We start from the raw sequence: 14,041 nt of genomic DNA, 5'->3' as shown, positions 1-14,041 counted from the left end.
CCCAAAACCTTAAATCGAGATATCAATCTATAAGGCAGTTGTATCCAAATCTGGAACGATCTGGGCCAAATTGCAGAAAGTAACTCACTGTCGCAAACTTCGGCGAAAGCGGACTATAAATGCGCCTTTTATGGGTCAAAACCCTTATATCGAGAGATCGGTCTATATGGCAGCTATATTCAAATTTATACTTATCTGAGCTGAATAAAAGAAGAATTTTGAAGGGCCCAACACAACTCGCTGTCCCAAATATCAGCGAAATCAGACAATAAATGCGACTTTTATGGGCGCAAAAAATTTAATCGAGAGATCGGTCTATATGGCAGCTATATCCAAATCTGTGCCGATCTAGGACAAATTAAAGAAGGATGTCGACTGGCCTAACAAAACTCACTGTCCCAAATTTCATCGAAATCGGATAATAAATGTGTTTTTTATGGGCCTAAGACCCTAAATCGGCGGGTCGATCTATATAGGGGCTATATCAAGATATAGTCCGATATAGCCCATCTTCGAACTTAACCTGCTTATGGACAAAATAAGAATATTCAGCTCAATATCTCTATTTTTAAAGACTGATTTCTGATTTCAGCGTGATTTCAACAGGCAGACGGACGGAAATGGCTAAATCGTCCTAGATTTTTACGCTAATCAAGAATATATATACTTTATAGGGTCGGAAATAGATATTTCGATGTGTGGCAAACGGAATGACAAAATGAATATACCCCCACCCTTGGGTGGTGGGTATAAAAAGGTCGTTTGAGTGTGAACTCGTAACACCTAGTGGCAGCTACACTGTAAAAAACTAATGAATAAAACAACTAAATTTTTTTCTGAGGTTCTACCCAGGGTCAGAACTACGCGTTCAACCGAATCTAGAGCTGGAGGATAAAAACGAAAACATTTGATGGTGACGCCCCCTTATTAGGCGTCTAATCGCACACTCGTTGTGATTTTCTTAGATTTTGACTTGTTCCAAAAACAATTATAATGCTAAGCCACGATTTTTCATCAAAACTATACTCGTGCGCAAAATTCTTCAAAAATCGAAATTTTACTACTTTTTGCACAACATTTTCTACTTTTTCAGCCTTTTTATTATACATTATTGTGGTATATCGTTGGCATCACTGGTTACAATCATTCACAATAGTGAGTTGTGATGTTGTGTATGAGCTGTGCTTTGTGCGCATGGCAATAGATGTTCAAATCGATTAAGCATAGAAATGTGTACGCTATCCATGGTTAATCAATTTACGGTCCTACCATCTGTGTTGTAGGGTATCAAAAGGTAGACGGTGATGGATTTTAGTGGCTCCCCCTACATTTTTCTGTAGTTACAAATGCGATTGCTTTGAATTCATTTGTATCTGTTTATCGTATGTGCTATCTCAATTTCATGGAGTTTCAATGACGATAACAATAAGTTATCGAAATGAATGAATAAACTCGCTTATAGCCACCAATTACTTAAACGTATGCGGCAATTAATGGTGCTTAGTCAAAAGTCCATTTAATTTTTTATTTTTATAACTTTATTTTTTGCTTTATTATGTACAATTATAGCTGTTTGTATGCAAATTACCTCATATGCAGCAACATCCTCTTTGCCATAAATGGCCACCGGTGATGAGTTGCGTGGAGCAAACATTGCAAATTTTTTGGGTGGTTTTGCCTGATTGGTGGATAATTTTCAAAATTTGTTATTTTTTCCGAAGCGAGGGAAAAGACACAAATGAAACAAATGATGACACACAGAAACTAAAGACCGGAGTATTGCACGTTATTGTTGTTGTTGGTGTTGTTTTGTTTATAGTTGACAGTGGTAGTTAGGTTGTTGATGGTGGCATGACACCACAAAAGTGCGCAAGCGCAAAATCCAAAAGCCACGATTACAGCTAAAACGGTGGATTACGTTGTGTGTTGTGGAGGGCAGTTTCAAATGTTGAGGATGTGACCGGATGCCAAAAAAAAGGAAGGAAAAAGTTTTCAATGCCGTTGTTCGGGGAGGCTACTTTAGAGGCCAACTTGTTAAACACAATTTTTAAAAAGCCAGAGGATAAGGTTATTAGGGGCACGTTACATAGGCCGGGTTATTGGCTCTTTGTTTCTTTGTTGCGGTTTTTTCTTTTTAAAAATAATTATATTATTAATTGTAATTATTTTGTTGTTGTTGTTTTTGTTTTTTTGCACTGTTTATTACAGACTAAAAACAATGGCACTTGATATGAAGAATTTATTTTTTGAACAAAAAAAACACAGGCAACATTGAATTGTTGGAGGTTGGCTGGTGGTCTTGAAGGAAATTTAAACGCCTTCTATTCTCATCTGAGGAAAGATAAAACCGCCGTGCGTCATGCCAAAGATTTGTTTGTTGGCTGCCTTTTTTTAAGGTGTTTTGTTTTTGTTAATCTTAAAACTTAAAAGCACGTTTGTCAAGTCGATGGGAAGGGGTGCTGAGATGCGCAGCAATGTTGACGTTGATGCTGCAGAAGAGTATCGGTTTACTTCAACAACAAACTATTCACGTAATAATGACTTCTTGATTTTCGTTGGCTGGATGCCGTGTTGAGAAAAGATTTTTCTTAGATTTTTTTAAACATGATTTTTTTTCAAAAATTTTGATTTGTTTTTGGTTTCATTCGCGTTATTTGTGGCTCATAGTCTGGCTTCAAGTCAAGGTCGTTGTGTGTGTGTGTGCGCCTTAAAACTTTATCTGTTCAAGCGTGTACACTAAGCTATGGAGGTTGTTGGCCGCATTGGATTTAAATGAATCAGACCACCTGTAGCCATTAACAATGCTCTTATGATTTCGTGGAACTTTTTGTTTTCTTTTGATTTTTAGTAAAATAGAAGAGACTTTCTTCAAAAGTCCAAAAATGTCTAAACATTTCCTGCCAAAGACTTTTGAACTTTCTCTGGTGGGTTTTTCACGTTTTGCGGTGTGTTTCCTGGTGGCTACCGACACTTGTTGCAAATTTTGCTATTGTTTCTTATCGCTCACGTTGGACTGACTGTGTACACATCATACGCATATGGGCTTACACATAGATATATAATTATTTATTTGTTAACAACAACTTCTCTTGAGCAAAAAACAAAAAAAAAAACATTTCTCGTTTAGATAACTGCGTTCTATTTTTATGTCGTTTAACCAGTCGTCTCGTTTCGTTAGCAATTCTTTTGATTTTTGTTTTCTCTTTTTTGCTTTGTTTTTCTTTTTTTATATTTTTGTAGATCGCTCGTTTTCTTATTTGTTTAGGCTAAGGAAAATTTCTTACAGAGGTTTCTGAGGGAGGGCTCTACTATATCCCATAGAACTAAATACTATAAACTATTTTTTTTTCACTAAGAATTATTTAAAAAATTCGATTTATTTTTGTTTTTTTTTTTTTCTTTTAAATTACACTTGTTCTGCTAAGATGGAGTCGTTGTTGGATAATCGTTGTTTGTTGTTGCTTTGAATTTCCTCTTATTAATATTTAGAATATAATTATCGTAGTAGTATTTGTTGTTGTTTTTGTTGTTATTGATATTACATCTATTATGGTATCGCATCTTAAAGATACGTTTATTAACACGGCTCAAATCAAACTGATTGTGTTAACATTCTCCGCATGTTAAACGCTCAAGCTGGGGGAGAAAAACGAGAAAAAAAAAATACAAAGCCACGACAACAACCACCAGCAGCAACAAAAACAACAACAACAGTAATCAGACACAAAACAACCTCATAAGCCAGGCAGCGAGTCATTCAATCAGCTTGCTAGCCAGCCAGCAAGCCAGCAAGCCAGCAAACCAGCAAGCCATCTAGCCAACAGTGACAACAACGGCTGCAGAAACATCGACGAGAATAATAAAAATCCCCAACCAAGAAACAAACTCACGCTCTAACACCATACTAGTACTTCAGACTCGACCACAGTCACAAAAACCACCAACAACAAGGTACAACAGTGGGACAGAAGAAGTGCTGTCATGAAAACACAGCAAAATTCATTTTAAGGGGATGGTAATCTAACTTCCAAATTCTTTAACATAAGTCTTGTGTGTGACGCAGTGTATGCTGTGGCTGTGTACGTTTCGATTCAGATATTATTCTAGGCTGTCCGTCTCTTCGCATATACTTCCTGTGCTACTTGTCCGTCTTTAATTTTTTATACCCTACATCACTACTGAGGTACCGCCTATTATAACTTTGTGAATTTGTTTGTAACACCCAGAAGGAAGAGAGACAGACCCAATGATATATATATATATATCGATGGACTCAGAATCACTTCCTGATTCGATTTAATTTGTGTACAAAGTACAGGTCGCCCCCTGTCGCACAAGGCACGCCACAGGGCGGCATTTTATTGCCATTCCTATGGGTGACCACCATAAATGACCTATTAAAGATGCTGACTTGGTGGCCACCGTACAACAGAGGTCAGCATGTCCGCCTATGATGCTGAACGCCTGGGTTCAAATCCTGGCGAGACCATCATAAAATTTTCAGCGGTAGTTACCCGCTCCTAATGTTGGCGAAATTCGTGAGATACTATGCCATGTAAAAACTTCTCCTCAAAAGAGGTGACGCACTGCGACACGCCGTCCGGATTCGGCTATAAAAAGGAGGTTCCTTATCATTGAGCTTAAACTTGAATCGGACTGCACTCATTGATATGTGAGAAGTTTGTCCCTGTTCCTTAATGGAATGTTCATGGACAAATTTGCATTGCATTTACAGATGCTGACTGAGGAAGGTTTTGAAACCGTCTGGTACGCAGACGATGTTATAATACTTCCAAGGGATAAGGATCCGAACGAGCTATGCAGAAGGACTGAAATGATCTTGCATATGACATGTAACTGGGCTAGACCCAGAGGTCTCAATGTTAACCCGGAGAAAACTGAAATATGCCTATGTTCACAAGGAAGACGAAGATGGGCCAATTTAACGCACCACGTTTTCTCAATAAGACGATTTCGATATCTGACAAGGTCAAATACTTAGGTGTGATCTTGGACAAGAAACTGAATTGGAAGTTGGGCACTATGTAGACGGGCCGTAGACTCGAAATGGGACCTAAATCCTAGGATAGTCCACTGGCTCTACAGCAGCGTGATTAGACCAATACTTGCTTAGTAGTTTGGTGGACTGATATGGAGAAAAAGTGCAACATAAGACCCATACAACAGGTCCAGAGAACATGTTGTCGCCCACTGGAGACTATTCTAGATATCCGACCCATTGACATACAGATTTATTGTGAGGCAGCCACTAAGGCTATGAGACTTGAGGCGATGGGAGAATGGATTGAGGATGGCAGCAGCTCATACCATCGCGGTATAATCGAGGCGACGATAAGAATCCCGGAACGAAGGGAAGAGGTTTCCGATCGGTGACCTGAGATGGACCTTGAAGTCGAGTGCGAGGCATTGCTGCCATCGGCATAGTCTGGGATTGACGGAATGCTAGTATTGCCATCTGGAAGATCATGTTACACGGATGGATCAAAGCTAGAGAACAGAGTGGGCCTGGGGTTTAAATTGAGAACCCAGGGACTGAGATCTGTTTTAGACTGCCTGACCATAATATGGTCCTGCAGGCGGAGATCCACTTCACGCGATCACGGAATGCGTGAAGTGGTGTGGTGCTAACGCGAGGATGTCGAGTGTGAACATCTTTACTGACAGTAAAATTGCCATAAGGGCAATAACAACCAGGACGGTTGTCTTGCAGTGTAAGAAGGAGATTAACGGCGAACAGTCTTGCAGTGTAAGAAGGAGATTAACGGCCTTCTTTGATGATTGCAAAATTCGCATCTGTTGGGTGCCGGGCCATAACGGAGTAAGGGGAAATGAAAGGGCAGACCGTTTGGCGGTGAAGACCAGAGGCCTGCCGTCAATAAACTTGGTTAACCCGAAGCCCTTCGGGTCGACGCCGTCCGAGGGTGACGAATGCGCAGGCAACATTGTGGAACAGCGAAACGGCCAGTAGGACGGCGAAAATCCTATGGGGGGATCCAGATCGTGAGAAGACGAGGCTATTACTGAAGGGAAGTAAGAAGGAGGTCAGTATAGCTATTGGTATCACAACGGGACACATAGGACTACGAACGCAATTATGTAAAATCGGTGCGGCAAATGATAGCATGTGCAGGGCATGCGGGGAAGATGATGAGATGTTGGAGCATTTCCTTTGTCATTGCCCGACTTTCGCGTCTAACAGATACCGACACTTAGGTGGAGACACAATACCAGACATGAACCAACTAAGGGGTGTGGTATTGAAAACAATTAAGGATTTTGTAAGAAGCACGGAATTTCTAACTTAAAATTTACTTTTTCGAGGTTACTTTATAGTTTTTAGAGCACACAACAAGCCGATTACTGGCTAAGGAGTATGTCCTTAGTGGCATTGGGCGGATTAATATCTACGGCCTCTTTTCAACCTAACAGTTCGCAATTTTCATCCGATTGTCTTCTAATTTGGCACAAGCATTTTCTTAGGCCTAGGGACGAAACCTATTGAAATTGGAAAAAATCGGTTCAGATTTGGATATAGCTCCCATATATTGTATATGTTCGTCCGAGTTGGACTACTATTGCAATAATTTGGTCATTTGTTAACCGATCCACACGAAAATTGGCACAAAGGATTCCCTTATGACTCCCGGTATTGCTATTGAATTTAAAAGAAATCGGTTCAGATTTACATATATCTCCCATATATAAAAATAAACTCAATAATTTGTTAATTTGTTAACCGATCTTCACAAAATTTGGCACAAATGTTTCTCTTATAATCCTTCTGATGACTGATGAATTTCATAGAATTTTGTTTAGTTTTAGATATAGGGCGCCCCGGTAGCCGAGTTGGTAGCGTGCTTGGATTACCAGTGCAGGGGTCGTGGGTTCGATTCTCGCCAGAAGCCTTGGTCTGTCGTTACTGTGGTGTCACAATGGACTTAAAATTGTCTGAGTCTGTAAAGGACTGTCACTCTTACCAAACTTAACCTAGATTTAGCTCCCATATATATGCATCTCCCCGATATGTATCTCCCGATTTTCACTTTTAAGGCCTTTGCAAATCGATTTATCAATCGATCTTCTCAAAAATTTGCACGATTTACTCTATGGCTCCTACTACATGTAAGGGTTTTGATCGAAATTCTGCATATCAAATTTAAGCAAATTTTAAATTCGGCGACTTAGCCTGTATATCCAATGTGGTGTAGGGTATCAAAAGGTCGGCTTCGCCCGACTTTAGCCCGTCCTCGTTTGTTTTTTTTTTTTTGCAATCAAGGTGGAGTTCAGGGTTCCGGATTCGGAGAATTTTGCTGGAGTCATAGTCGAAAAAATTTGTTTCATACTGACTCCGACCAATAGAATTGTTTTACACAGAAAAAATATTGGCAAAATTTTTTATCAATTAAACATGGTATTGACTTTTAAAAAATCTTCGAACAATGTGTTTATTAATAGCTGATAATTTTTGACATAGATATTATATTTTCCTTTGTATTAGGACAAGTAATTGATTAAAACACAAACCATGTGTCAATCATTGCCCTCGGACCTGACCTTGAAGTCTTAGCTTACATCTCGGTATACCCACATTCGGTAAAATGCATATTCACGATTACGTAATGCACTTTAGATCATGATAATCACTCAGGTTTAATTAAAATTTCGTAAGGCGTTGGAAAATTAACTTTCAACAAGAAAGACTAACTTTTTTTTGACTATAGCTGAAATAGCTAAAAACTCAGGTGGTGTTAGTAATTTTACTTAAACTAATTTCTTTCGAATTAGCAAGTACTTTACCAAGCATGGGTAAAGGCAAATTATCGTCGACGATATCTCTTCTGAGACTTATTACTGAATGAACTACTCAAAGAAATTTCGAATTTTATTTCATTATGTGTAAAGAAAATGTTTACAATTTTTATTTCTTGAGTTCACAATAGCATTCTCGGAAGTAAGCATAATTTAATAACTGTTAGTTAGTGTTGAACTAAAATTGAATTAGCTGACTGAACGCCACAAAAATATATTTTATTATTTCCTTTGGTTCCCCACAAATGCGGTATAATGTGGGACATAATTTTAAGGTATAAAGTAATTAAAAATCATTTTGCTGGTTCGAATTCGGGACTTTTGTTTGAGAAGCAGAAACACATGCTCTATTCCACAAAAGCTTATACACTTTTTGGAAGAGAAAATATTTTGCTTTTGTGTTGTTAGCAAATATTGAAAGAAGAAAATAGCGGAAGATTCTAACAATAGCGATGTGGATGAATGCGTGGAGCGGTTGCTTTGTAAACGGACGGTTCTTGGTTTAATTATCAGCTGCGACAACACGTAAAGTTTTATTTAATTTATAATTGCAACATTTCATTTAAATTTATCTTCTTCAAAACAGCTGAGCAATTGATAGCATGGGGGTGGGGATGTGTCCGCCAATCTCCAATTAGATGCTTTGAAAGGTTCGGAAAAAGCGATTTTTTTCAACAATGATACCTTTCAGTTTCAATGCTCGTTAGTTCATATTTTACCAGTGGGAAGTAAAAAGTGAACTAATAGCATGTTAAAAACAATTTCGTAACTGTTATGCCATCATTGAAATCACAGCAAACACATTATTCTTAAGCGCCATAGGAAGTTCAATACTTCCCAAAGTTAGTTCATTTTAACTGGTGTTGAGGTTCAAAATTTTTTGAGTGCACAGATTCCAGTTCCCCTGGATGTGTTAGGTAGTTCCTAGTCTTAGAAGCTCTTAGCTCAGTTGCTCGGTACCCAGAACAGTTGATTTTTTTACCGTTCAGCCATCTCGTTGAGAGACAGTCGAGGATGGTTTTGAATTACGTAGGTTCCACAGAGATTTGACGGCTACCTTGCTGACTGAAAAGATATTTATGCCAATCGTCGTTATGAAACTATATCTTAGCCATTCCTACTTAATACCAAATTTCACATTAAGGAACAGGAGATACTTCTCTCATATTAATGGGTGCAGTTCCGATTTAACTTTAAGCTCAATAATAAGGGCCTGCTTTTTTATGCCAAATTCGAAGGACGTGGCTGGAAACATTGTGGGTATCCTGCCATATTAAATCTTCTCTACAAAGTGGTGCTAGTCGTAGAGAACTTTCAACATGACAGGATACCCACATATGTTTCCAACAATAGTAAGGGGATAACCACCGCTGAAAATGTTTCTCATGTTCACGCCAGGCGTCGTAGGCGAACATACTAGCCTCTGCGCCAAGATGGTCTCCAAATCAAGGCTTCGGAGTCGAACAATATTTATTCGACTCCGACTCCGGGAAGATTGCTCGACTTCCGAGTTGACTGCGAGTAATTAGTTTTTGTAACAACATTTTAAAAAAAAGTTTTAAATCTTCAAGTTTTTGTCTGTTAGGAGGATCATTAAATTTTAAAATTTTTGTTTGTTTTTCTTTCGAAACGAGCTCAATGATCGGAGATTTTCTTTGCAAGTGGAAAAGGAAAGCCAGAGATCGCAACACACACCCACCACTATGGGCCGTTTTTTGTAGTTTGGTTACAATTACTTATCATATGTGAAAGCTTCAAGGGCCGTACGTTGGTATGTTCTATTTACTTGTACCGAATTTATTGCGAAAACGCCTCTATGATACAAATACCATATACCACGCTCGACAATCCCGTCCTAATAGACGTTTACAATGTACTTTTTTCAATGCATGTGTTTTATGGTATAATGACAAATTTTCCGTCTACACAATTTACACTACTTCCATGATATGCACAAGATTCTATGCATCTGTTGGAAGTTGTATTGATGGCTTCGAACACTAGAAGACAATAACGGCTCCCGTTGTTGCTCCGTATGCCCAGGTTCAATCCCCTGTCGGGCTCTGCCGAATTTTATCTCCTTCAATTTTTTTGCCTGTTAGGGCGAAGATCATTGAATTTTACAATCTCCGATCATTGAGCTTGTCTCGAAGGAGAAACAAACAAAAATTGAAAAATTTTAAATTAAAAAAAAATAGCAATATGCTTTTGTAACAAAAAAGATAATTTTCTAAATATGTCTTTTGAATGACTTTGACATGATACCGCACCTACTTTCAAAAGTAGTAAGCTAATAGCCATTAATTTATTTTTTCAATATAGAAAGCATCAAATGCAACAAGACTCTAAAAAGGTTTCCAGAAATCGCACTCCTAAGAATTTTGCGAAAATTTTTCGTTTGGTTTTTAAGAGCTATAAAACATTGCCAATTTTCTCCCAAAACATGACCTTATTGACAAAATTTTTTTTTTTTTTTGACTAGCTTCATTCGTCCACTTTACGCCAATCCTAATTTCATTAGAATACATCTTTTCTAATTCGAGTTAGAATTTTTCTAAGACAGTTCTTTTCTAGGGTATTTTTTAACCCATTCGTCGTTAATTCGTTCATCCGATCAACAGATAGCCGAAATCGCGATAGCGTTCGAGGAACGGAGACATGACGGTGGTTTTAGCAAACATTTCGGTCTGCTACAAAAACCGGTTAGAATTTTGAACACGTATTTCTGCTGAACATACAAAAAATGATTGCTACGATAGCAAATAAATAATACTGCATTGAGGGCGTACGTTGAAAATTATATAAAAAAAATTATAAACCATATTACTGAGGTTATTTTTTTTTAATTACAATGAACATTATTATATGATTTGCATGGAATATCGCATATAGTACTTCACTCTCCCATTTTAATTTCATTTATTTTTTATTATATTTTATTTTACACGTTTTATTTTATTTAATTATTTTATTTCAGTTTATATTACTCTTCTCCTAACAGCCCTCTATTAAATGAGCAGCAAATATTCAGCAAACAACATACCTTTTAGCAGGCGACTGTTGGTCTAGAATTGCAAACATTTTGCTATGACAGCAGAGCTACTGCTGTAGTAGTAGCAACATTACTAACAACCAGCAGACAGTGTTTGCTATTATCAGCAGACATTTTTGAATAAGATTAAATTTTTCAATCGCAAATGCAAGGTAACATAGCCTAAACTGCTTTGAAATAAGATTGTTTCAAATTCTTCGTTGAATCCTATACAATTGGTGATTTGTTCTATAAAACTTGTACTCACGTATTGTGTAATAAGAGGTAAAAACATACATACCTGTAAATAAATTTGAAAAAAAAAATAAGTTAATATCGAATAAAGTAGAAAATTATTTTATATAGGTGTATAAAGTTTTTCTATTAGATTTAAGGGGTGATTTTTAAAGCGATATAGGAAAGTTTTTCAAAAAAAAAACACATAAAATTCAGGAAAATGCACAAAATTTTTATTTGAATCGATAGTACGGTCATGTATTTTAATGTTTGAAGAATGGCTTGACACCTAAATACTTCCGCATAATTGTCCACGTTGTTGAGTAACAGAGGATCAATTGCTGCGAACGGCGACGAATCGATAATTGATGGTCATCATTAACACTGGCCGATACAGCTGCGATATTTTCTTTAGTTCGCACTGTCATAAGCGTGTTGGTGGTTTAATGTCCAACAATGTAAAGTTAAACATTAAACCACAGTAGCCCCAATAGTCGCCATAGCGGGTTGATTAAACTGACCCCAAAATGGAAGAAGCGCGCGATGAACTCTCTTCGAGATTGCATTTCAAAATTAGGATGGTGCTAAGGCTTCAACTTCTTGGGTATTATCAATCAGAACTAAAACTACAAAGAATACGGGGTAAGCTTAGGGTTTTCGTGCTGAATCACTCGTGTCACTGCATGAAATCCTTATGAGAAGTTTCAAATCATCCGTCTACAATTTTAACCCTTTCAGACCCAACTGTATCAATGTGTGGTGTGGCAATTTTAATATATTTTAAAAGATGTTATCATCGGGTAACTCATGCGTTTCGTATTTTTTATACCCACCACCATAGAGGGTGTACTAACCTAGTCATTCCGTTTGTATCACCTCGAAATATTGGTCTGCGACCCTATAAAGTATATATATATATATTCTTGATCGTCTCGGGATTCTTAGTCTGAGCTTTTTTGTGTTGTGTCAATTTTATGCAGAATCCATGATAGGGGTTACAAAGACTCGACCCGGACTTTGCACGTTTTTACTTGCTTCTTATTATACCCGCCAACAAGACTAATCTAGTCATTCCGTTTGTAACACCTCGAAATATTGATCTGTGACCCCACTAAGTATATATTCTTGATCGTCCATCCGTCTGTGAAAATCACAATAGCGGTTGAACACGTTAAGCTAGCCGCTTGAAGTTTTGCACAGTTACTTCCTAATGATGTAGGTCATTGCAGATTGCAAATGGGCCATATCGGTTCAGATTTAGATATAGCTTCCATATAGCACCGATCTCCCGATTTGACTTCTTAAACCTCTGGAAACCGCAATTGTTGTCCGATTGAGCGGAAATTTTGTATGTTGTGTTCTGTTACGATTTCACAACAATCGTGCCAAGTACAACAGGGAGATCGGTTTATATGGCAGCTATATCAGGTTATAGACCGATTTGGACCGTTCTAAGCACGGTAGTTATAACAAAACACTCTGTACAAAATTTTAGCTAAATCGGATAACAAATGCGGCTTCTAGAGGTTCAAGATGTCAAATCGGGAGATTGGTTTATATGAGAGCTACATCCAAATCTGAGCCGATGGGGGCCATTTGCATTCACCAACGACCTACAAACATTTGCTCCACTGTACACCGAAACCCCGAGAGAGGGAAGTATTAAAGCCATAACTTGACAAACTGAACCTTGTGAGCCGTTTGTATTCACTCAACGCGAGCGCAACATATTCGCTGATGCTTCATACGCTATGTTGTGGTGTTTATTATTGCTAATAATTTTCTTTGGCTCTCATAACACATCTCAAAACATGTTAATGATTATGTGCGTACTCTTCAGTACAAATCAGCAGCTTAAGAACGGCAACATCAACAACAACAATGTCTTCAACAAACCGCATTTTTAATGTTGGCGTTGTTGGAGTCACAACGACTCCAACTCAAAAATATCAATAGGTCTCGCTCTCTCCGACCCCAACTCTTACGCACACACTCTTCCGTTCAAAATTTGAGAATTTGAAACTCAGTCATTCGTTCTCTCAAAATGTTAACAGCCATTTGATTCTTTCCCACATCTCTGCCACCCCACCTCACGTGGGGGATGAGAGCGTGTATATATGAGATTCCATCTTGGGTTGTGTTTTTTTTTTCTGCTACTTGTTATTCTCATTTCGTTGTTGTTGGTTGACAATGGCTCTCCAGATCGATATTTGTTGATATTATTTGTGTGTTGGTTTATTGGCAGTCATTCAGTCAGTCACGTTGCTTTTGTTGGCGTTCTCGATGCTAAACCTGCTGCTGACGTTTTCAATCTATGATGGCTATGATGGAGGGTATTGCCAGTATTGTTGTGTTTCTTATTTGATTTTCTTTCTTTAGGCATTCTCAAGTTATGATTGAGGGTGTGATGTGAATGTGTTTAACGTTTTCTTCTTTTTGTCATCGCTTATATGGCCCCAGTGCTGTCGTTGTTGTTTGTGCGTGGTATTTGGCTTTTAATCGTAGTTCTTATTCATTGTGTTTGTCTCTGTTGTGGTTATTATCTTTTCTTTTTTAATTCATCGTCTTGGACTTGGACTTGCCTTCTTCTTCTTCTTTTGACCACTAATTTTAACTCGCTTCCCCTAGAGTGTAGACGTTGTGGTTGGCTGCTGCTGGTGCGTGATTCAACTTGGAGTTAAACATCTGATTGCCGGCATAGCACAAAGCACTGCGATATACACGGAGCAAACAGAAGTGCAGCAGAATAGGGGGGCCGAGATGATTAGAACAGGGGATTCAGAGATTAAAATTCAAATTAAGCATCTCATGACAAATGACACACACTTGGTCAACAAAAGCGGCTAAAGAAAGGCGAAAAGAAAGAAATGACTGCCTCAACATACATGTACGTCATATGTTTACGACAGAGAGAATGGTAGTACACGAAGCAAAAGAGAATGC

General features: G+C 38.1%; 1 protein-coding gene across 8 annotated transcripts in view; it reads right to left on the bottom strand.

The window, feature by feature from the left end:
* The window catches only part of LOC106084052 (mitogen-activated protein kinase-binding protein 1), a 318,040-nt gene that overhangs the window by 125,672 nt on the left and 178,327 nt on the right, over positions 1-14,041 (bottom strand). The window contains exon 1 of one of the 8 annotated variants that reach the window (XM_013247487.2): positions 1,589-3,743. The exons of 6 other annotated variants lie outside the window; for them this stretch is intronic. In XM_013247487.2, coding sequence (XP_013102941.1) covers positions 1,589-1,654 — 66 coding nt within the window. In that variant the 5' untranslated portion in view covers positions 1,655-3,743. Of the gene's footprint in view, positions 1-1,588; positions 3,744-14,041 lie in introns of those variants that run through there. One more of the 8 variants, XM_013247488.2, reaches the window with a different exon arrangement.

Source organism: Stomoxys calcitrans, chromosome 3, assembly GCF_963082655.1.
Source record: "Stomoxys calcitrans chromosome 3, idStoCalc2.1, whole genome shotgun sequence".
Taxonomy (NCBI): Eukaryota; Metazoa; Arthropoda; class Insecta; order Diptera; family Muscidae; genus Stomoxys; species Stomoxys calcitrans.
Note: the sequence above shows the minus strand (reverse complement) of the source record. Positions and strands in the feature narration are given on the sequence as shown.